Source organism: Pongo abelii, chromosome 10 (genome assembly GCF_028885655.2).
Source record: "Pongo abelii isolate AG06213 chromosome 10, NHGRI_mPonAbe1-v2.0_pri, whole genome shotgun sequence".
Lineage (NCBI taxonomy): Eukaryota > Metazoa > Chordata > Mammalia > Primates > Hominidae > Pongo > Pongo abelii.
In genome coordinates, this window is record NC_071995.2 from 55,654,166 (window position 1) to 55,676,220 (window position 22,055).

Sequence of the window (22,055 nt, forward strand, 5' to 3'; positions counted from 1 at the left end):
GCTGCCCACACATGCCAGTTTCTTAGTATGCCAAGGGTACGTGGGCCTGGTGTCTCCTTCTCTTCTTCACTATCACGTGCAGGCACGGGTCCCCCCACATGCCTCCTCCCAGTGCAGAGGACTCTGATTTTTTTTTTGTTTGTTTTGTTTTGTTTTGTTTCGAGGCAAGAGTCTCACTCTGTTGCCCAGGCTGGAGTGCAGTGGCCCGATCTCAGCTCACTGCAACCTGTGCGTCCCAGGTTCAAGCAATTCTGCCTCAGCCTCCCAGTGACTGGAATTACAGGCATGCACCACCATGCTCTGCTAATTTTGAGTGCAGAGGACTCTGAGGTAGAGTCCTGTAATCCCAGTACTTTGGGAGGCTGAGGCGGGCGGATCACTTGAGGCCAGGAGTTCGAGACCAGCCTGGCCAACATGGTGAAACCCCATCTCTACTAAAAATACAAAAAATTAAATACAAAAAATTAGCTGAGTGTGGTGGTGGGCGCCCATAATCCCAGCTACATGGGAGGCTGAGGCAGGAGAATCGCTTGAACCCGGGAGGCAGAGGTTGCGGTGAGCTGAGATCACGCCACTGCACTCCAACCTGGGTGACAGAGTGAGACTGTCTCAAATAAAAAAAGGGATAGAGGGCCCAGAACTCCCACGTGTCTATAAATGGAGAGTGAAGGATTCAACTGTTGAAGGAAGCTCTTGCTGAATGTGGACTAGTGCTTACTGTGCATGCTATGCTTAACGTTTTGTTTTGAAGTGTAAATAGGTAGACTTAGAAAACCCTGCTTCCTCTGGTCCATCTGTGCCCCCTGAGGGAGGGATGCTCCAGCTGGACAAGAGCTTAGACACTGCCTTGAGGGCAGCAGTAGTCAGAATGCTGCTCCCAGACCGCACCCCTCATCTCCCACCAGCGTACCCTTGAACAAGTCACTTAACTTTCTAAATGCTGTTTCCTCGTTGGTAAATTGTGGACAACAGTACTGGCTTTTTAAGATGGTTGTGAGGATTGAATGAGATAGAGATATAGTGTATGTCCTGCTTTTAGCACAGAACCTGGCCGGCCCCAAGTAAGTGCTCACTAGCTTTCTGAAAAGACTGGGTTACTTGGAGGCAAGAGTCTCAGAAGGAGTCCCCAAAGCTGATCAGAAGCTTAGAATGGGAAGGGGCTGGGGCAGGAGGGCTGTGCTTTGATTTGCTGGGGATAGAGTCTCAGCATCACCAGAAAGCAGAGTTCTGGAAATCTCACTGTTAATCATTTTGTACTTTCAATCAAAATTCCTTTCCTTTGGCTTTTGGCAGCACTCCCATGGTGAAGGTCGGTCTGCCCCAGCTGTGCTAAGACAAACAAAAGGAGAGGAGCAGGCTGTGGCAGATGGCAGCCAGCAGGGCTGCAGGGAGGGCTGGCGGATGGCAACAGGGCATCCTGCATGGCAGGGCATCCAAGCAAGGCAGCCCAGGGCGAGCGGCGAAGGGGGCATGGGCACAAAGGGGCAGCAGCTCTCCACCCACCCAGGGAGTCCCCTTCTGGGCTCCTATTTTGTCATAACCTGGAGGGCTTGATATTTTGTCATTCCATCCACTACTGCCCTTTACATCTCCCCCACAAGACCAAAGATACTCCCCATTAAGACAAGAGGCAAGTGGATTACTTGGTGTTGGGATTTGTTGTGAGGTTTGCTGACACCTTGACCATTTTTCACTGGCTGGAAATGAAAGGAACTTCCCACTTGCTCTTTGCAGGCAATTTCATTCTCTCCAGGGTCCTTATTTCCTCACCATATTCTCTCACACTCCCAAACTTCTGAAGAAGGGAGCAAACTTTGGTCACGAGGAAGGAGTGGAGCTGAAATAAGAGAGTCCAGGGTCTTGGAGGTGAAGGGGGAATGGCCAGGTCCTCCAGTCCAATCTTCTTTGCTACCTCCCGCCTCTTCTTGCTTTGCCCAGACCACACACCTGCTTCTGTACTTGTCACTGCACATGCACTGTTGAATCCACCTTTCCTGGGTCACGCCGCTGTGCTGGGTGGTCACAGCCTAGGACCCTGCAGAGCCGCAGCCTCCATGTGAACTGGATTCAGGTCTGGTGCTATGTCCTCAGTTCAGTGGCACACTTGCAGCTGAACATCTTGGGGCTGGTGGGCACCAAGGGTCAGAAGCAATTCTACCCAAAGATGCTACCAACTAACTCCTCAAGGTAGACAACAACACGTGGCTGTGCCCAACCTGCAATGGCTGCTGACCCAACCCTACCCTGTCCAGCCCCTCTACCTGAGTAAACACTTTCAGCTGCCCTCGAGAAATGGTAAGATTGGCTATGTGCTGAACCTAGCGGCACTGCAGCTCGTGGAGGCAGCACTGGCTTCAGGCCACTGTGGCCTTGGTGGTCCCTTTGATGGCACGGAGGTGGATAAATGCCTGCATCAGCTGACACTGAGTTTGTGGACACCAGGGACCTCTGCAGCTAGCTGGGAAATCTTTCCCGGGTCTCCCACCCCTTCCCTCTGGAACACCCCGACGGGGCGAGGGGAGGAACCCTTACTCTATGTTCTACTCTGGTACCTAGTGCTCATGGGGAGCAGGCTGGCCCGGGGCCGCCCTCCTCAGAGCTGGAGCGCCTTTCAGGTGCCCTCTGAACAGATACTGTTCAGAATACAGATAAACAGATGCCACCAAGGTCCCCTAGCTGTGCAGTGGAGGGGCAGGTTTCAAAATCAGATCTGTCTCCAAAGTTCCTGCTCTTAACCAAAGCTGTCCCATCTTCTCACCCCTCTCCATGGGCCTGTCCTCTCCTCTAAGTACCATATCCCAACTCTCCCAGGACTGGCATCATCTTAAGAGTCAGTGCCTTCTCTGCTCTCAGGGTCCCAACTGACTCCAACCTGCCCACGTCCTCCACTACATGAACCCAGAACTGTTGTACATGATGGAACCACCTCCATGCCCATGGGTACTGTCCTGCCACCAGCCCCAGTGGGAGGCACCTCTGCTTGTCCCTGTCCCACCCCAGTACCCCATCTTGACCAAGGCCATGCCCTGACCTGCCTCCAAGAACAGACCAGCAGCTCACCCCCTAGACAAAATCACTTCCTCTTTAATTGCTGTTGAAGAAGATTCACACCACTGCCTCCAAGGAGATGGGGGGGCATTTCCCCCTTGCCCCCACCTCTCTCCCCTCCCCAATTACCTGGTCCTTTGCAAACTATTTTAGCCAGAAAAAAAAAAAAAAGACCGGAAACCACTGACACAGACAGCCCAAGGGCTGGGTTGGCTGAGGGAGGCAGGGCTGGGCCAGGTAAGCCCGCCCTATCACCCACTTTGTGGGGAAGGGGCAGGGGGCCTGGAAACCCTCCCAGCCACCTCGAATCCTCTCAGCCCTGGCTGGGAGAGGTCACGGGGGTGAGGAATGGCTCTGGAGCTGCTCCAGTGGGAGGGAGGGGCTGGACAGAAAGAATAATGGGGGAGGGGTCCCACTGTAGGGGTGCCCCCTACCCCAGATCACCACGGGCGCTGCACAGTCACAGGTACGCAGTCACGGTCACAGACACTCACAACCCGAGAGCACCCCCGCCCCACCCCACCCCCTGCCCACCCTGGGCTTCCCCTACCCCAAAACGCCCTCCCCACGCCCCTGCCCGCCCCCACCCCCATGTTGGGGAACAAAGCAATAAATTACAAGGCCCCCGCAGCCCTCTTAGCCCGCTCCTGCTCCATCCCTTCTCCCTCCCAAGATAGTAGTAGGAGGGACCCAGGCTCTTGGCTCCCCCCCGGACTCTATCCACCCATGGGTAGGTGTAGGGGACGTCCTGGTTTCCACTACTCACGGTCCCTTTCACGGAAAGGGTTGGGAACCCCCCACCCCCATGAGCAGCAGGGGTCCTGCCCCTCGCTGCCCTTGCCCCCTTCACTGGGCAGTGAGATGAGCGTGGAAGGGGTAGGGTTTCCGTATTGGCCCCAAGTCCCGGGGCTAGCCCTCCCACGTACTAAACCCTCCCTCTGGCGTGGCGTCGCCCCAGGAGCCAGCCTGGGTATGGGCTCCCGCCCTGGGATTGTTGAGCTCGGGCAGGACCGGGTCTTCTTTCCGCCCCTAGGGGGCACAAGCGGGCATGTCCAAGCGCCTAGGAGCCCGTACCGCGGAGGGCGTCCCCTTCCGCGAACCCCGAGCGGGTAGACCCAGAGCAATCCAAGTGTGGAAACAGTGGAGAGGGGGGGTGTTGAGCTGGGGTCTCCATGCCTCGTTGGGGAGAGGGAGGTGAGTTTGTGTCTTCTGGAAGGCGTGGGGGCTGTGCCCTCGTAGGGGTAGGAAGTGCTCCCGTGGGGCGGGGTGCGGATCGGAGAGGTAAGTGGGTGCGTCTGTCCAGCGGTCCGCCCGGTGTGGTCGTGCCCGGCCCGCGTGGGGATGGGGGTGTCTCTCCAGCTGGGCAACTATACCAGCGCAACCGGGGCGTCGGCGCGGCCCACGCTAGCGGCGCTGCTCCGGCGGCGGGGGCTGGGCGTGGCGGTGATGCTGGGCGTGGTGGCCGCGCTGGGCGTGGTGGCCGCGCTGCCGCCCTCACCTGGGCAGCCGTGCTGGAGAAGGATGTCGGCGCACAGCTGGCTTCCAGCCTGGCGGGCGTAGAACAGCGCCGTGCGGCCCTGGGCGTCACGGGCCGCCACGTCCGCGCCGTACTAGAGGGCGGAAACGGCCGCGTGACCGCGCGTCCCCAGGGCGCCCACACCCGGCGCCGCCTCCCCCACATGGCCAAGCCTACTTCCGGGGTCCCTCTGGGAATTTCGGGCTTTCCCGCGCCAGGCGTTTTCCGAGATAAAGCCTCAAAGACCCCCTTTCCTCCCCCCCCAGCTCACGTACCCACAGCAGCAGTTGCGTGATGACGACGTGGGCGAGCTCGGCCGCCAGGTGGAGTGGGGAGCGCAGCTGTGGGTCCTCTACGCTGGTGTCGAGCGGCCCGTGTCGCGCATGGGCCAAAAGCAGAAGAACAGTGGCCACGTCCTGGGCCTGCACGGCGGCCCACAGCTGGCGGCCCAGCGGCTCCTCCGTGGTGCTCAGCGGCGCCAGGAACAGCAGCTGCTCGTACTTGGAGCGAATCCACGACTCGCGCTCCTCCCTGCAAGACCAGGGATCAACGGAAAAGGCTCTAGGGACTCCCAGCCAGGACCTCTGCCCCTACCCACGGGACTGTCTCAGGTTCGCACACCCTCAGCAACCCTCCCCTCCCTCTGTTCCCTCACGCTTACCGCGAAGAGTCCCGCGTAGGCTTGGCACGGCCTCGCGTGTCGCTTTCCCACACGCGGTTGGCCGTGTCGTTGCCAATAGCTGTCAGCACCAGGGTCAGCTCCCGTGGCCAGTCGTCCAAGTCCAGCGAGCGGACGCGGGACAGGTGTGTGCCCAGGTTGCGGTGGATGCCAGAACACTCGATGCAGATGAGGGCGCCCAGGTTCAAGCTAGCCCACGTGGGGTCTGCGGACGGAGCGTAGAGGTCGGCTCCCAGCCGGGCAGCACAGGCACCCCGGCATTCACCACACTCCCTAGCCCCTTCGCTGCCTCCTGGCACTCACTGGGGGCCCCGCAGTCCACGCAGATTGAATTCCCCTTGGCGTTCCGGATCGCCTGGATGGCCACGGCCTCGCTTTGGCTGTCTGTGCGCAGCTGCAGAGAGGGTTTGGGTTGGCACTGACTCTGCCTCCAAGCCCCACCTCCTTCTCAGACACCTCTGCTCTCCTCTTACACGACTTCGGCGGGCCGTGTCGTTGCCAATGGCCGTCAGCACCAGGGTCAGTTCCTGCGGCCAGTCCTCCACCCCACCTCAGACTCTTACCTTGACCTTGCTGCTCTCACAGCATTGAAGACTGGCTAGGATCTGACTCTCGATGGCCTGGACCCAGGCATCCCGCTCCTCAAAACTGGCTGCCTCAAAGTGCCACGTCTGACCCGTGCTGGACACGATCAGGAACTCAAAGTTTTCCTCTGAGTGGGGGATGGGATGGGGTCATTAAGGGACAGAGTTCAAGCAGGGGCTGCCTTCCCCAAGTCCGTCCTCCCTGATGTCCATCCGGAGCCCCTGGGAGTGGGGCAGTGGGGGTAGGGGAAGCAGAGGGTGGGGGGCAGCAGGAAGCCCGAGCACATGCAGGGGAAGGTGGGGGCACCCCCACCCTTCTGCACCCCAGCTGAGCACCCCTCCCGGCTCCCCACTTGTTACCTGCTTTATAAATATTTCTTAAACTACCAAAGGATTTTAGTTTCCACATTTTGCGCTTGGCTGGTTTCCCGAAGCAAAGAAGATAGATAGAATGGAGAGCAGAACAGAGAAAGAGAGACCAAGAAAGAAGGAGAAAAAGACAGGTAGATGGAGAGATGGAGAGAGAGAGTGACAGAGTGCCAGAGACAAAGCAGGACAGACAGATGGGGAGAGAAAGCAGAACTAAAGTCAGTGGCCCCAGAGCAGAGTGGAGCAGAAGCCAAGAGCCATGAGAGTAGGCAGATCTGGAACCTGGGTCTGAGCACCCGGCAGAGAGCAGGGGCAGCAGGGATGGGTTATCAAGACCAGCCAGGAGCTGGGCCTCTGGGAGAAGAAGGGAGGGTCAGGATCTGAGTGAACACGGGGGAAGGGGACAGAAGCTGGGGCGCAGGGCTGAGATGAGAGGGCCCTGGGACTGGTGGCGGTGGGGGTGCGGGGAATCACTGAGGGACAAGAATGGGGATCACTAAGGTCAAGGGCTGTTGGGGAGCACTTGGCAATAGAAAGTTATCGGGAGAAGGCCGGGCATGGTGACTCACGCCTGTAATCCCCACCGCCTGTAATCCCAGCACTTTGGGAGGCCGAGGCGGGCAGATCACGAGGTCAGGAGATCAAGACCATCCTGGCTAACACGGTGAAACCCCGTCTCTACTAAAAAATACAAAAAATTAGCTGGGCATGGTGACGAGTGCCTGTAGTCCCAGCTACTTGGAAGGCTGAGGCAGGAGAATGGCGTGAACCCGGGAGGCAGAGCTTGCAGTGAGCCGAGATCGCGCCACTGTACTCCAGCCTGGGTGACAGAGTGAGACTCCATCTCAAAAAAAAAAAAAAGAAAAAAAGAAAAAAAGAAAGAGAGAAAGTTATTGGGAGAACGGGCTGGGTGGTCACAGAATCCAGGATCTGGGGGATCAGTGGGAGATGCAGAGATAAGGGGCTGAGTCACTGGGGATCGGGGGGGCTGCCGGGTTTAGGGGCTGGGGTGGTAAGTGGAGTTGAGGGAAGGAAGAGGAACTAGAACGTCATTAGGAGAGGGAGCAGGAACTATAAACATGGACATCGTTGAGAACAGGGGCTGGGGAACGGAATTAGCTGGGGAACAAGGAAAGAAGGACAGGGGCTGGGGGATGTCCATCCACTCTTTCACTAAGTTGTATGCAGTGGTAATGGTAGTCAAGCACTCAGCTGAGGCACTTTTCCTCCTGCTGCAGGAGTTAGGCCGGGGAGCTGATGTTGGGGATGAGGGTTCTGGGTGGGAGTGGAAGTGCCTGCCAGAGCCTCACCTTCAGCCTGCCCAGCCGAGCCTTCAGTCTTGGATGGCGTTGTCAATTTTTTCCTCCTCTGCTTCTTCACCATGGGAGAAGGAGGGGGTTCCCGACTCAGGGGGCTCAGGTCTCCAGATGGGGTACAGTCTTAGGGAGGAAGACACAGCTGCCTCAGTAGCCCCCTCCACAATTTCCTGATTTCTTGATAGCCTGTCTCATTCCCTGAACTAGCTTTGGCATTTTAGGGCACCCCTCCCCAACTGTCCCTCTCCAGGAATTCCCCCTTGATCATTCCTGGGGATGCAGGGAGATGAGAGGTTTAGAGTCAGTCCTGCACTCAGATCCTGGTTCTGCCACTTACTGGCCTTAAGACCTTGAGCAAGGCACTTAATCGTCTGAGCCTCAGTTTCTTTATCTCTGAAATAGGGATAATAATCTTGACCTGACAAAACTGTTGTGAGGATCATTTGTTTACAATGTTATTTGCATACTATATATATATATATTTTTTTCAAACATGTCAAACATGGCTGACTATGTACTAGACAATATTCTCAGTTTGAACCTCAAAGCAACCCTCTGAGGTAGAAACTATTATCTCCATGTTACAGATGAGGAAACTGAGGCATGGAGAGGTCAAGTAACTTGCCCATGTGGCAAGCCAGGATTCAAGCTCAGGCAGTAGACGTTAGAGTCCACTTGTCTTAACCATTATGATAGACATGGTATGATTGAACTTATTCATGTGTGGGGCTCCATGTGTTCACTCATGCATTTATTCCAGCCTCCAAGCCTTCACCCCATATTCATTTCCCACACCCATCCTATTTGGGTGTGGAAGACAGCAGATGGAAGGTCATCCCCACTGACCCGTGCTGAGGGCTCGGGCCAAATTCCGGTCTGGCTTCAGCAGGTGTTTGGATGTCTGATCTGGTGGTGGCTGCAGGGAACTGGGGCTGGGGCTAGGGCTTGGCATGGGAGTAGTGGCTTCTGTCGGAAGAAGATGAAACCTCAGTGAGCCTCTCTTTCTTCTGGCCCCATTCCTTATGTGGTCCCTCTTTATCACCCAGCTTCCTACTCGCCCAGTGCCAGCCCCCTCTTCCCTCTTACTCCTCCTTTTCCCCATACCTGGTCCCTCTCCTGCTCCTATGTCATAAACCTTACTCACCCAGGCCTTCACCCATCTGGACAGTGCTCATGTCCTTTACGAGCCCATTGATGCTGGCTGAGGGGCCAAAGGCAGAGATGGCCCTCGGGGGCCGCTTGCCCGGGACTTTGACTGTTGTTCGCAGCAAGTCCATCTCCTTGCCATGGGTACTGTGGATGTAATCCTGGAGGGGTACAGGGCGGAGAATGTAGGGAAGGTTGGGGTCCTTGGTATGCTGGGAAGCAGTCAATATGGTACAGAATAGAGAGGGACTGGGGAGGGGGTCTTGGGGGCCAAATGGGTTGTGATGAGCATCTAGGGGATGGGCCCATCAGACTTGGCCCAGCATTGTCTCCTCCAGAAAGCATTCCCTTCCTGGGTGCTCTCCCACTAGACTGCAAGTTCCTGGGGCAACGTATTTACCTTTACATTCCTGGCATGGGCACATGGTGGGCTCTTAACACATGCCTGCTAAACTTAAGAGAACAGGACTAGCACTTCCTAGAAATGAGGTTAGTGCTTTGTCAGAGGCACAGACAGGTAGAGCTTGAGGGAAATCCAAAGCTGGCCAACGTGGCCCAGTCTCTGCCACTCACGTTAATACTGGGGTGGTAGAGTAGAAAGCCATTACTGGACAGGGTTACATATTTCTTCTTCCATTCTTTGTTCAAGGAATTGCCACTTCGTTTTAGTAGGAAGCTCTGGAGAAAGGGGAAAGACACATGTGGGCAAAAAGCCAACTAAGACCAGCTGCCCCCAGCCTGCCCCAGCCCCTGGATCACTCACCTGTTTGATGGGGATGGCTCGCCCACTCCCTGTTGTCTCTCCCCGACTATCCAAGCTCCGTTTCTCGGAGTCACTACCCCGACGATTCTGGAATGGTTATTGGAATCAGTTTGAGGATGGATAGAGGGATACACTGATGTGACGATAGGGAAGATAGATGAAGAAGGGCCCAACAGAGTCATCTAGGGACTAGGGAAGATGGGCAGGTCATGGGGGACAGGAGGATGGGGGTCAGCATGTCCATGTCCAGTACCGCGAAAAGGCTGGTCCTGCGCTTGGCTGCCCGGTGCAGGGACCCTGGGGTGCTCAATCCAGCCACTGCAGCTGCCTCAGCTCGGAGCTCCCGGTGACCAACGTTCGGTGAGGACGGGAGGGAAGAAGAGTAGTCGCTAGTGTGGCCCCCGTTACTAGCCTGGGCGCATATGGAAGAGTCAGCAGAGCTGACATGCCCCCTACTCCACCAAGCTACACTCATATCTCGTTATGGGGAATTTGAGACATTCCTTGATCACCTCACCATTTATTTATGTTGTCATTAATAATTTTTAAGATCCTCACTAACATTGTGACAATGCTTTAAATGTTGTAAAGGTTGATTCACAAGTATTGTGTCATACAATCTTCCTGATAGCCTTGGGAGGTTAGGTGAGTTGCTTAAGGACACTGCAAATGATGTCTCAAATCTGGTTGATTTCCAGTCCAATGCACTTTCTGCCAATAGTTTCACTGCCATTTCCATCTGTTTCCCCACTCCCCGAACCTCCTTGGGTACTCTGTACCTGTCCTAGGATCCCCAGCCCCTCTGCATCTTACCGGCCCCTCTGCAGACTCTGAAACCCCAACTCACCTGGCCAGCTACCGGAGTGGATGCAGCTGAGTGGCTTGGGGAGCTGGGCAGGGACTTGCAGGCAGCCAGAAGCTGTTGCTGCTTGCGCAAGGTCACCACCTTCTGGGCCACTGAGGGGAGTTGAGGGAAGGAGGTGTGAGCAGGCCAGATACCCAAGACCATCCTTCCATGCCCAGCTTTGAGAAATTCCCAGTAGACAACACAGGACCCAACTTCCTTGTCACTGTGGCCTCCATGCCACCTGTGGCCTTGACAGCTCCTCCAGCCCAGAAAGACCTTGCGACTATTAAGCAAACCTGCTCTGGCCTCCCTGATCTCTCCTCCCTCCCACAAAGGCTAATTTCCTGTCACTCACAGAGAGAGGCCTGGATGCCTGACCTCTGAGTACATCCCAGGCCCCTTGCTCTGGCTTCCCACATATGCTGGAGATCACTACACTCACCCTCCTGGAAGACCCGATCCACATTGAGCCCATAGGTTGCACAAGTCTCATAGTAGCTGCAGCGTTTCATGTCCGCACACAGAGCTCTGGCACGAGCATCTCCCACCACCCGAGGGGAGGAAGCACTGATCCTGTCTGAGGGGACAGGAAAGGGGCAGGATTGAACAAGGAGCCCCACCTTGTTCGATTTTTCACAATTCCCTTATCCTTGCGCTGGGCCCTCAGGCTGGGTCCACTGGGGATGGGGTGTGAGAGATCATCTTTTCTGTGACCAGGTGCAATGGGAGTACCTAAGCCCTTTCTGAGTACTGGGACCAGTTCACACACCTAGCTGTGTATGAATAGGCTGGGTGAGCTGTGTGTGTGTGTGTGTGTGTGTGTGTGTGTGTGTGTGTGTGTGTGTGTGTGTGTGTGTGTGTGTGTGTGTGTGTGTGTGTGTGTGTGTGTGTGTGTGTGTGTGTGTGTGTGTGTGTGTGTGTGTGTGTGTGTGTGTGTGTGTGTGTGTGTGTGTGTGTGTGTGTCCTCAAAGAATACTCCAGAGCTGCTGAGTGGTGCTTCCTGACAAGGTCTACATAGCTGAGACCCAGGCGCGAGCGATAACCACCCTGCCCTGCAAATCCATCGAACCCTGAACTGGTGGGAGGACACTGGCTTGTGAACTAGGAAAAGGTTGGGTGCCCATGGGTCATGGCTGGACTGCCCACTCTGCAGCAAGAAACCAGGATGCAAGCAACAGGTGGAGATAGGCACCAGCAGAACAGGCATCCAGACCAAGTCCCACCAGCTCGACACAGGGGAGTGCAGAAAAGCATTTTCTGGCCCTGGCAGAGTCTAGGAGCCTCTGAGTCACTTCTTTGAGAACTAAAAGGTTTTCTGCTCTCTTCTTTTCATCATCATTTCCTTTGTGTTTTCACTTTGTTTTTGGATAAGTTCCTTTAAAAGGTGTCAGCCTGACCCAGCTGTCGCAAAAAGGAAGATGGAAAAGGTTTCCTATCCACACTAGGACTTGAGATTTTCTGTGTCCTATGATGGTGGCACTGGGAAATGGCAGTGTCAGAACACAAGGTAGGTGACATTTCAGGAGAGGCAAGGAGATGGCTACTATAGCTGTCCTTTCCTCCCTGGAGAGCCCCTGTTCTCTGCTCAGACCTTGGGAAGTTATTGTTTGGTTTCATGACTCCCTTATTTGGAGACCAGGCTCCCTCCAGAAGGGTACTGTAATCCAAGTGGCCACTTCCACACCTTACCAAGTTCTCACCCATGTTGGGCAATATCCCAGTAGCCTCCTCAGGGCCTCCCTTGAAAGCAGTGCTTTCCTAACCCCTCCTTACCTTGTGTCCCCACCAGTGCCAAGGCCAGGCCTCCTCGTCCCTCCCCCCGAAGGGAACTCAGCTGCCCATGGAGACGGCTCACAGCCTGGAAACTGTTCTCATCCTCCAGGCTGAAGACGAAGATCACAGCATCTGCCCAGCCTGAGAACTTGCGGGGAGTGAGGGAGCAAATGGAAAGTCAGACAGGTCTACTCCTCTGGACCCAATCCAGATGGAGACCTGGGAAACCAGAGCCCTCTCCTTTGGCCAGTGCTGACCCCAGCCGGCCTGTCCCCCACCACCTCCACCCTCACCTTGGCATCAGGTGCCCCAGCTTCCTCTCGGATTAGCACCAGATGTGTCTGCCCATCCACCAACATCTCTTTCTTGTACTGCTCACCTGTCCAGAAGAGTTGGAACGGGTAACAGGTCAGAGGTGACAGGTCACCAAACCTCCCCATGCTCCCAGTGCTTTTGCTATTATGGCCTCATCCTTCCCCGCTGGTCTCCATACCTGCCTCATCATTGATCTCACTCCTGGATCCCTGACCCCAATGGTTAGCTTACTATGGCTCTTGAGAACTCACTCTCTGTCTTCTCCAGCACCTGGTATGAGCCAGTCAGGAATCGGTGGATGAGCGATGACTTCCCACTCCTGGCGTCGCCCAGCACACCCTGAGGGCAAGGTTGTGGAGCAGAAATTGTGCGATATAAGAGAAGGCAGGATGCATGGGTCTGGACACTCCAGAAAACCCAGAGATAAGTCATCCAAGCAGGACCCTACAGGGCCTGGATGACAGTCATTCCAGAGAGAGCAGTTGGGAGGATCAGAGCAGCTGGAGGAATCGGAGCAGTTGGGAGGATCGGGGCATGAGTGTGGTAAGAAATGATCCCAAGCTCAAAGTGGAGCACGAGCTGAAGAATGTCAGCAATTCAGTACCAGCTTTTTTTTGTGTTGGGTTGTTTAGAAAACATACTAGATATGTTGTGTGTGTGTGTGTCTCTGTGTGTGTGTGTTTGTAGCATGTCACAGCTCTAGGCACTAGTTGGAAAACTTTACCCAATTCTAGGCAATACAACATGGAGGCCAAAGGGTAGATACCAGAAATGAGAAGCCTGGAGGAGGACCATGGACAAACAGGAAAAAGGGGATGGGTGCGTAAGGACTAGATAGGAAAAACTTGTGAGGAGGATGTAGAAAACCCCATGTTCGTGCTATGAAGGTAGGCTCTCACGAGAACTGGAAAACGATTCCCTATTCCCAAAGAGAGAGCGAGAGAGAGAAGGAGAGGTGAAGGGAGAGAGCTAAGAGTGCAGTGGGTGGGAGGTCAGCCTTCCCTATAGCAAGGGGACTGGGTTACCTACCAGGCGCAGTTCAGGAATGGAGCGGCTCAAAGTCCATTCCTGGCTATTGATCACAGCCTCTGTAACGGGAGAAGGGCAGTTAAGAGGGGAGGCTCTTGGCTCAGGAGGACCCCCAACACTGAGCCACCCCTCCTCCCTCTGCAGCTTTCCAAACCCCCCGAACCCTGCCTGCACTGGAGAGGTGTGTGGAACAGACAGGTTTGAGGGTGGTCCCCAGGCCTCCCATCCCAGCCGCTCTCCCCCAGCTGTTGCTGCCGCTCAGTGGTTGCTTAGCAACGGAGCTAGCAAGACAAAAATACTTCAGTTGGCATCTCCCTTAAAGCACATCCCCAAACGCGGGTCCCGGCCCCAGACAGGGAGACCACGGCTCTGACAGTGGCGGGTTCTTCCCTCTGGAAAAAGGATAGAAGAGGAGCTCCTCCCTAACCCACTGGTTCCCAGGGCAGACCCCGGGAGGAGGTGCTGAAACATAGAAGAGAGTGTGTCTTCCCCAACCTCCATTCCACAGGAGAGAAACTGAGGTGAGGGGTGTCCCTCCCCTTCTTCAAGGTCAACGGTACCGTGGCCCTGGACCCCTCCCCACAGCCCAAGGGAAAGAGCTAGGATTTTCCTATGCCTCCCTCTCCCACACTCTCCCGACAAACGCCCTCCAAAAGAACTGTGGGGAAGGGCTCCATCGCCTGGCCGAGAGAAGCCACAGGCCTGGGGGAAAGGATGCTCCTTCCGCCCGCCGGGTCCAGCCCCCGCGCCTGACACCGGCCGGACGTTCCCGGGGCGCCGCAGCTGCGGCGGGAACTCTGGGATCCGGAGCCATCTGCTCCCACCAGCTCCGGAGCCAAACCCCGGGGGCCGCCTCCGCTCCCGGACCCGCCTCCTCTCCCGGGAGTGTGAGCCGAACCAAGAGTCTCCTGCCTATCTCCTCCAGTAGGAAAATAGTAATAATAATAGACACCCTGCCCCCGTAAAAAACACTACCTTCCCCGTACCGCCTCCCAAATCTCCCGGGGTACGGATTGCCTTTACAGCAGTTCCGCCCCACCTGACTCACTCCAGGGTCAGCCCCGGGTGGGTTTCAATGCGGCTCTGGGGAGGGGGTGGGCAGTGGGGGAAGTGAGGCTTCCTATCCGCCCCCTCTCGCTTCACATTTAAATATTCTGCACGTTCCGGCCCCCGCGCACTCGCGTACCGCCCAATCCGCCTTCACCGCACGAAAAACATCACTAGCCTGCTCTCAGCCCAGGGGACGAGTGGTCCCTGGCGAGAAGCTGCCTGCAAGGTCACAGTCATACCACCTGTCCCAAGTGCTCAGGGGAAACTGAGGCTTCCTCATCCCCTTCACCTTCAACATCGCTCTAAACACGGCAAAGCCCCGTTTCCATGCTCCCAGAGTTCAGCTGAGGCTGGAAGTGGGGTCCTGGGCTTCTCTGGGAGCAATTTTCTAGTCACACTGATCAAGGACATTATTTTCCCAGAAAGCTCTGAGGCTCTCTGAGTCCCTCCGAAATCAAGTCATTTCTCCTGTCGCACAATGTAGCTACTCACCCCGCTTCAGGACTCCTATTCTTTGCCTCAATCCTTGGCAGAGGAGTGAGCTTGGTTCATCCGCCCACCCCAGAGAAAAGCTTCCCTAGTTTCCTGGACCTCGCTCCTCCACCCCAAGCTGAACATTGCAGGTACCCTTCCCTCCCTGTTCTCAAGCCCTGACTCAACTCACTAGGGGAAGCGCGGAGCTCGGCGCCCAGCAGCTCCCTGGACCCGCTGCCAGAAGACAGGCTGGGGGGTCCGGGAAGGGGCCCGGAGCCAGGAGGCCCTCCTGTGCTCTTGGTGAAGATGCCGCTGATAAACTTGAGCATCTTGCGGTCACGAGTGGATGCTCGGCCCCCCTCCCGGCCCCGTTTCAGCCCCGGAGCTGGAGGCTCCAGAGTGATTGGAGGTGCAGGCCCGGGGGGCTGCGCGGAAGCAGCGGTGACAGCAGCGGCTGGAGTCGGAGTTGGTGGGAGGGTTAGCGGAGGAGGAGAGCCGGCAGGCGGTCCCGGATGCAAGTCACTGTTGTCCAAGGTCTTACTCTTGCCTTTCCGAGGGGACAACTTCCCTCGGGCTCCAGCCCCAGCCCCGACCCCACCAGAGGTCGAAGCTGTAGCGCCCCCTCCCCCGGCGGCGGCGGCGGTGGCGGCGGCAGAGGCCGAAGCTCCAGTCCCGGCGCTGCTCTTTGACCCCTTGACCCTGGGCTTGCCCTCGCTTTCGGGCCATGACAGGCGGCTACCCGCGCCCTTGCCCCCGCCGGCTTTGGCTCCACTCGTGGTCACGGTCTTGCAAGGCTTGGGAGCCGGCGGAGGAGGCGCCACCTTGAGCCTCCGACTGCCGGTGCCAGGGTGCGGAGAGGATGAGCCAGGGATGCCGCCGCCCGCCCTGCCTTCGGGCTCCGGGCCGCCCCAGCTCGGACTGCTGAGTAGGGGGCGCCGGGAGGAGGTGGGGGCGCCCCCAGGCTTGGGGTCGGGGCTCAGTCCCCCGGAGAGCGGGGGTCCCGGAGGGACGGCCCAGAGGGAGAGGCGGCGGCCGGGAGCGGGGGAGACTGGGCGGGCCGGACTGGCCGGAGCCGGGGACAGGGCTGGGGGCTCCGCGCCCCCGGTGCCCGCGCTGCTCGTGCTGATCCACAGCGCATCCTGCCGGTGGAAGAGACGTTCGTGCCGCTTCTTGCCCGGCTCCTCCGCGCCTCGGGGGCTGCCAGGATCCCCAGTCTCGGAGCCTCTGGAACCGGTGGCGCCGGCCGCGGCCGCAGACGGAGAAGGCGGCGGCGGAGGCACCGACTCGAGCTTAACCAGGGTCAGCGAGATGAGGTAGGTCGTTGTCCGGCGCTGAAGCGCGCCCGCGCCCCGGCTCATGGGGCCCGGAGACCCCCGAGCTGGGGAGGGGAGGGGACTCCCCCGGACTGCCTCAGGGGGGCCCGGCCATGGGGCCGCCCTGCTCGCTGCCCCCAGCCCCCGGACCCCGCTGAGCCCCCGGCCCGGCTCCGCTGTCGCCGCCGCCTCCGCCGCCTCCGCTTGCGCCCCCCTCCCATCACATGGGGCGCCCCCTCCCCATGCTCCCCGCCCTGCGCCCCCACCCTCTTGGAGCCCCGGGACCTTGGTGCTGCTCCAGGGAGGCGCGCCGGACCGTCCACCCCGGCCTGGGTGGGGGCGCTGAGATGGGTGGGGGAGGGCGGGGAGGACAGTAGTGGGGGCAAATGGGGGAGAGAGAGGAAAAGGGGGCAGCAAAGGGGACCGGAGGCTAGAGGAAACGAACCAGTGCGGGGGAGGCAGGGGCGGGGAATTGGGACTCAAGGGACAGAGGCCGCGGATGCGGTCGGAGAGAGGGTCTTGAGGAGGGTGGGAAGCTAGTGGGGCTGGCCGTGCGGGGGATTCGCAGGGGCGCGGGGAGGATGCTGGGGATGGAGATACAGGAGGCGGCGGGGGAGGAAAGAGGGAACGGGAGGTGGGTGGGAACCCACGGGTCTGGGGTCTGGGAGGGGAGGGGCGTGAGATCCGGGCGAAGAGTCTGGGGGCCTCGCCCGGGCTCGGCTTGGTCCGGATGCGCGCTGTGTCCGGGCGCTCCCCTCACATTGAGGAGGAGGCGGCCCCCAGGCCCCCCAACCCTATCTCCCCCCCACCTTTTCTCCACCAGCACCGATGTCTGCGAGGGCGGTGCAAAATCCAGGACTGGATTTCTCTCCCAAATCCTGGGCTGGATTTCCTGGGACTTGGACTCACCTCCTCCAACAACCTAGCCCCCTCCTCTCTCGCGCACCAAGGTTAGGAAGCGCGATTGTGAGGTATGGCATTTAGGGATAAGGGTGAAAATCGATCTATTGGGTGGACAGGCCGCGGTAAACAGAGCAAACCCAGAATCACTGCCATTCTGTGGAAGATGAAGTGGGAAAGCGGGGACCCTGAAATCCCTTCCCCCAGGATCTCTTGTCTCCCCCAGGTACCTGGACGCATTCCCTTTCTCATGACCCAGCTCCCTTTCCCACTCACACCCCCACATTTAATACTTTGACGGGGCCAAGACTTGAGCTCGACTGTCCCAAAGTGAACTTGGAAAATGTTCCCCAGGGATGGGGACAAACATGGAACTTAGCAGGGTAGGAGAGAGGGGAGAGATGTGAGTGCTGGAGGAGCCCAGGCCACAGGGTAAGTCAAAGGCTCCAGCTCTAGGAGGAGGGAGAAGGATGTGTCTTAGACTGATACCCCCCCCCATGCCAAAATGCATCCAGTCTCCATAGCAACCGTAGCTCCAAGAGTGCCTCAGAAACAGCGGGCAGAAGCAGAGAGGAATCTGTGTGTATGGTAGGTGGGGGACCAACTGGGGGATGCTGAATTAGTGGAGGCACTGCCCTGACACCTGGTTACCCACAGGTGGAGGATTTCACTCCCCAAGTATAAGGACCCTTCAGTTGAGGCAGTGAGAGCTGGCCTCTTCAGGGTTCCCTTTCAGTCTCCTGAGGTTTGCTGAGTGGGATTCTTTCACAAGATTAAAGAGGAGGCAGGCAAAGTGAATGGAAACCGTCTGCTCCATGTCCCCCCACCCCTCTAGGGGTCTTGGAGTTCAAGGCTGTCTATCCTCCAGCCAGGTGAGAATCCTAAAGTGGTTAGGCCAAAGTGGAAAAGAGGTTGAGACCCCTTGGGGGTGGGGTAAGATGGGCGAAGGAAGGTCTCTATGCAGCCTTGGAGACCCCTTCCTGGGACTTGGGGAGTCACAGCGGTCCCCTGATTTGGCGTCCCACCCTCCTGACGCAGCTGAGACTATAATAAGTGCTGCCGTGGGCGGCTCTTGGAGGCAGGAGCCCGCAGCGTGCTTGGCCTGGTGGGGGGCTGAGGGTGGGGGGGCTGAGCCAGGATGCCAGGAGCCCTTTGTTCTCCCAGAGGCCTGTACCCAATCCCTCCAATGTTCTGTCCTGGGGCTCAGCAGCTTCTCCCTCCCTCCCTACAGAACCAGGATGACACCATCCCCAGGACAGGAGACCCTTCAGTAGTGTTTTTTGATGGAGATGGTGAAGGAGAATTGTTGGCTCTGGCTTAAACTTCCCTCCTTTGATGGCCTCAGTTTTCCTTTATGTTCAATGGGAACAGAATACTAATTCTTAGAGAAGGAGTAAAACAAATCACTTATGAGGAGTGAAGCTTTCTCAGGGATTTCCGCCTCCACCCCTCCTCACCCTCCTCTCTCTCCAGAGCTAAGCACAGCTTTTCTGCCTGGCCTAAACCACTCTTCTCCGTTATTATTATTATCATTATTATTTTTGAGAGGGGTGGGGCTTAGAGTTTCTCCCTAGGAGGCCCCATGGCCCACTCCCCCTTGGTCTGCCTTTCCAAACACTAAGGCTGTCAGGGGAGGCTTCAGGTGTAGTTCCTGGCAAAGGGTGTGGGACAGGAGGTGAGAGGGGCACTAGCCTCCGAAGAACAATGGGAAGGGGGTCATCAGCCCGTCCCACTAGGCATCCAAAGCAAGCTGTTCCTTCCCCAAGTTATACTCTGGTGTACCCGCAGAGAGGTCTGGCAGGAGGTGTCCTTGAGGGAAGGAATGATCTCTTGACCCCCACCCAGGTAGATGGGTAACAATGGAGAGGACTGAAATGGCTGGAAGAGATCAGGATATGATGGAGGAAGTGCTTCCACCAGATACCTTTCACGAGCAAAGAAGGCTGCTTTTGTTAGCTCTTTGCCACATCAGAGGTGAATGAAATGACAGTGAGCTGGAACAACCTCCAGTTCCACCAGTTCCTCAGTGGTAGGGCCTTGTGGATGGAGAGAAGCTGTTCCTGCCAGGGCTCCACCACAGGATTGAAGCCTGGGGTGGGCAGGAGGATGTGGCGGATGGTGTTGCCATGGCAGCACTTCCTCCCTGTGTTGTCATCACTTGCTCTAATGGCACTAAGGAGGTAGAGCGGAAGGTGTGTGGGGGGAAGACAGGAACAGGAGCAAGGGGAGGAGAAGGGACCAAGAAGAGTTCTGGGGACCTATCTGCACTTTGGCTCTGCAGAGCATGGTGTGTGAGAGTTAGTATGCGCTTGCGAGCCTGAGATTCTCTGCATGGTGTACTTCAATGTGCATGCGTGTGTGTGTGTACGTCTGTGCATGTGTTTCTCTCTACAGCTGGAGAACAAGAGGTCACTGATCCTTAGTGGGTCCTGGGAATGAACTCATTATCCAGTCCCAGAACCTGCTGCCCCAGACTGCTTCCTGCTCTGGACTCCCCAGGCAGGGACCAAGTCTACCACGAGTCTGTCACAGCCTATCTTCCCCATGCTCACACATTTCTTCATTGCCAAGAAGGTCAGCTCAACAGGGACCTGTATTTTGATCTCCTGGGAGAAGGATCAGAGCAGGGAAAGAGAAAGAATGATACCTCCCATGTCTTTTTCCATCCTCCCTAAATGTATTCTTCCCCAGAGTCCCATCTTGGGGACTAGGAAGTAGCTGACTGGGAAGTGATATATGATACAGCTAACCCTTCTGTGCACCTGCTAGTCCCCGATACACCCAAGTTGAGGGCTGACCTTTCTCTTACCTCGAATGCTGTCCAATGAGGCTTGGATGCTGTCCTGGAGTTCGGGGTCGTCCACCCTCTCTGCCAGCTTCCTGAGGCGGTTTAGAGCCTGCTTGGCCACCTCATGTCGTCTGACTTCTGCTCTCACTGCAGCTACAACAAACTGCCTCTGGGCATGCATGTTGCCCAGACCTGTCTTGCCAGGCTAACAACCACCTCTGGCCCTGAGGCCCATGGCCCTACAGCCCCTAAACCTCAGAAGGCCCCTTCTGCTGTGCCCAGAACTCCCCGCCCCTGCCCGCCCTTCCGTCTGTCGACCTCACTTCCTGACTGGTGAGTTTCAAACCCACAGCCTGGGACAGCACTACCTACTGCACCTCCCACCCCCTCTAGTGTTGGCCCATCAACCCTGCCAGCCAGTCCCTGCTATGATTTCCCAGCCAGGTGGATGGAGAGATCTTAACAGTGTCCCAGGGCCTCCTGTGGGAGGTGGCTAATTAAGATGGGTGTTGGTTCTGGGAGAATATGGCAAGCTAGGTCCCAGGTGCAATCCTAAACTCTTGATGACCTGCAGATTTCAAACTCTCACAGGAATTCATGCACACTTGGTCTGTTACCCTCACAGCCCTGCATTCTAGCATACACTTGTACCCATCGCCCTCTCTACACATCCCAATGAGCCCTGTATCCTTATGTCTTACAATGTAACCCTTTTTCAGTCAGCTACCCACTGAGGCCACCTCCTGTTTAAAAGGGCCAAGTGAGGCCAGGCGTGGTGCCTCATGCCTGTAATCCCAGCACCTTGGGAGGCTGAGGCAGGAGAATCACTTGAACCCAGGAGGTGGAGGGTGCAGGGAGCCAAGATCACACCACTGCACTCCAGCCTGGGTGACTCAGCGAAACTCCATGTCAAAAATAAATAAATAAATAAATAGGCCAAGTGATTATGGGGAAAATGAGTTATGAAGGAGGAAAGTAACCTATAAAAAGGCAAAAACTACCCTGTTCCATGTTCAATCGTTTTCATAATAATTAACATGTCTAGAACACAATAGTTTACAACATACTTTCATATATGCTATCCTCATGACAGCCCTGAGGAGTAGGATTATTTATCCCTATTTGCATAAAAGGAAACTAAGGCTCAGAGAAGCCATTAAGAGGTGAAACAAAGACATGGATTTAGGTCTTCTGATTTTATTTTTACATTTTTATTTTTATTTTTTACCAAGCATATAAAGCCCAGATTGGTTATAATTTTGATACACCTTTCACTACACCACACAACCAAAATGCTTGTCAACCAGTTCCCCTTCTAATATCATTGTCTTGCCCTTGATTTAGGACCTGAAAGAAAAGAAGGTAGATGAGGAACCGAAGGAGACAATGAAGATGGGAGTTGGGGTAGGAAGGGGATGGAGGTGGGGAGTGAGGGGGTGGGAGGTGGGAGGTAGTGGGTAGTTTGACCTAATTACTTTGTTTCCACCGGACGCCTGTAATCATAGCACTTTGGGAGGCTGAGGTGGGCAGATCACCTAAGGTCAGGAGTTCGCCACCAGCCTGGCCAACATGGCAAAACCCCATCTCTACTAAAAATACAAAAAACTTAGCTGGGTGTGGTGGTGGGCACCTGTAATCCCAGCTACTCGGGAGGCTGAGCCAGGCAGGAGAATTGTTTGAACCTGGAAGGTGAAGGTTGCAGTGAAATGAGACCGCGCCACTGCACTCCAGCCTGGGCGACAGAGGGAGACTCTGTCTCAAAACAATAATAATGGTAATAACTTAATTACCTTGTTTCAAGACCCAAACACCTCTCTGGCCCTGTCAAACATCTATTCTCCTGCATACCTTTTTGGTATTAATTTCTGAAAGAGTTTATATAAATACTGTGTAGTTAAAGATCAGGGAATTGAGGTTGGAATTGCCCACAGGAACCTGTAAAATGACCTGAGAAGTAATAACTAACATTGAGTGTTTACTGTGTGCCAGGTACTGTTCTAAGTATTCTACATATATTAACTCATTTAATTCTCACAACCCAAGAGGTAGGGTGTGTTGTTATTTATTCCCATTTTACAGATGAGGAAACACGCACAGACAGTTTCTAAGTGCCTGGCCAAAGGTTACACAGCTAGGAAGTGGCAA

The 22,055-nt window shown here is 56.2% G+C and overlaps 1 protein-coding gene across 4 annotated transcripts; it reads right to left on the minus strand.

Annotated features, from left to right (window-relative positions):
* Positions 1–466: 466 nt before the first annotated feature.
* AGAP2 (ArfGAP with GTPase domain, ankyrin repeat and PH domain 2) lies at positions 467–20,225 on the minus strand. Of its 4 annotated transcripts, XM_054527316.2 has the most exons (20): positions 15,100–16,960; positions 13,386–13,444; positions 12,608–12,695; positions 12,335–12,420; positions 12,042–12,189; positions 10,711–10,845; positions 10,269–10,378; positions 9,675–9,833; positions 9,422–9,508; positions 9,232–9,336; positions 8,657–8,819; positions 8,359–8,478; positions 7,507–7,635; positions 6,188–6,247; positions 5,807–5,955; positions 5,547–5,637; positions 5,226–5,448; positions 4,840–5,095; positions 1,948–4,658; positions 467–1,837 (listed from the first exon to the last, which is right to left on the minus strand). In XM_054527316.2, the coding sequence occupies exons 1-19, from the start codon at positions 16,265–16,267 to the stop codon at positions 4,416–4,418; spliced, it is 3,579 nt and encodes a 1,192-aa protein (XP_054383291.1). In that variant the 5' UTR covers positions 16,268–16,960; the 3' UTR covers positions 467–1,837; positions 1,948–4,415. The 4 variants fall into 4 exon arrangements, with proteins under 4 accessions (XP_054383291.1, XP_002823483.1, XP_024112329.1 ...); XM_002823437.5 differs by having other exon boundaries at positions 467–4,658; positions 15,100–17,031; XM_024256561.3 differs by lacking the exons at positions 6,188–6,247; positions 15,100–16,960 and adding an exon at positions 19,932–20,225 and having other exon boundaries at positions 468–4,658.
* Positions 20,226–22,055: the final 1,830 nt, after the last annotated feature.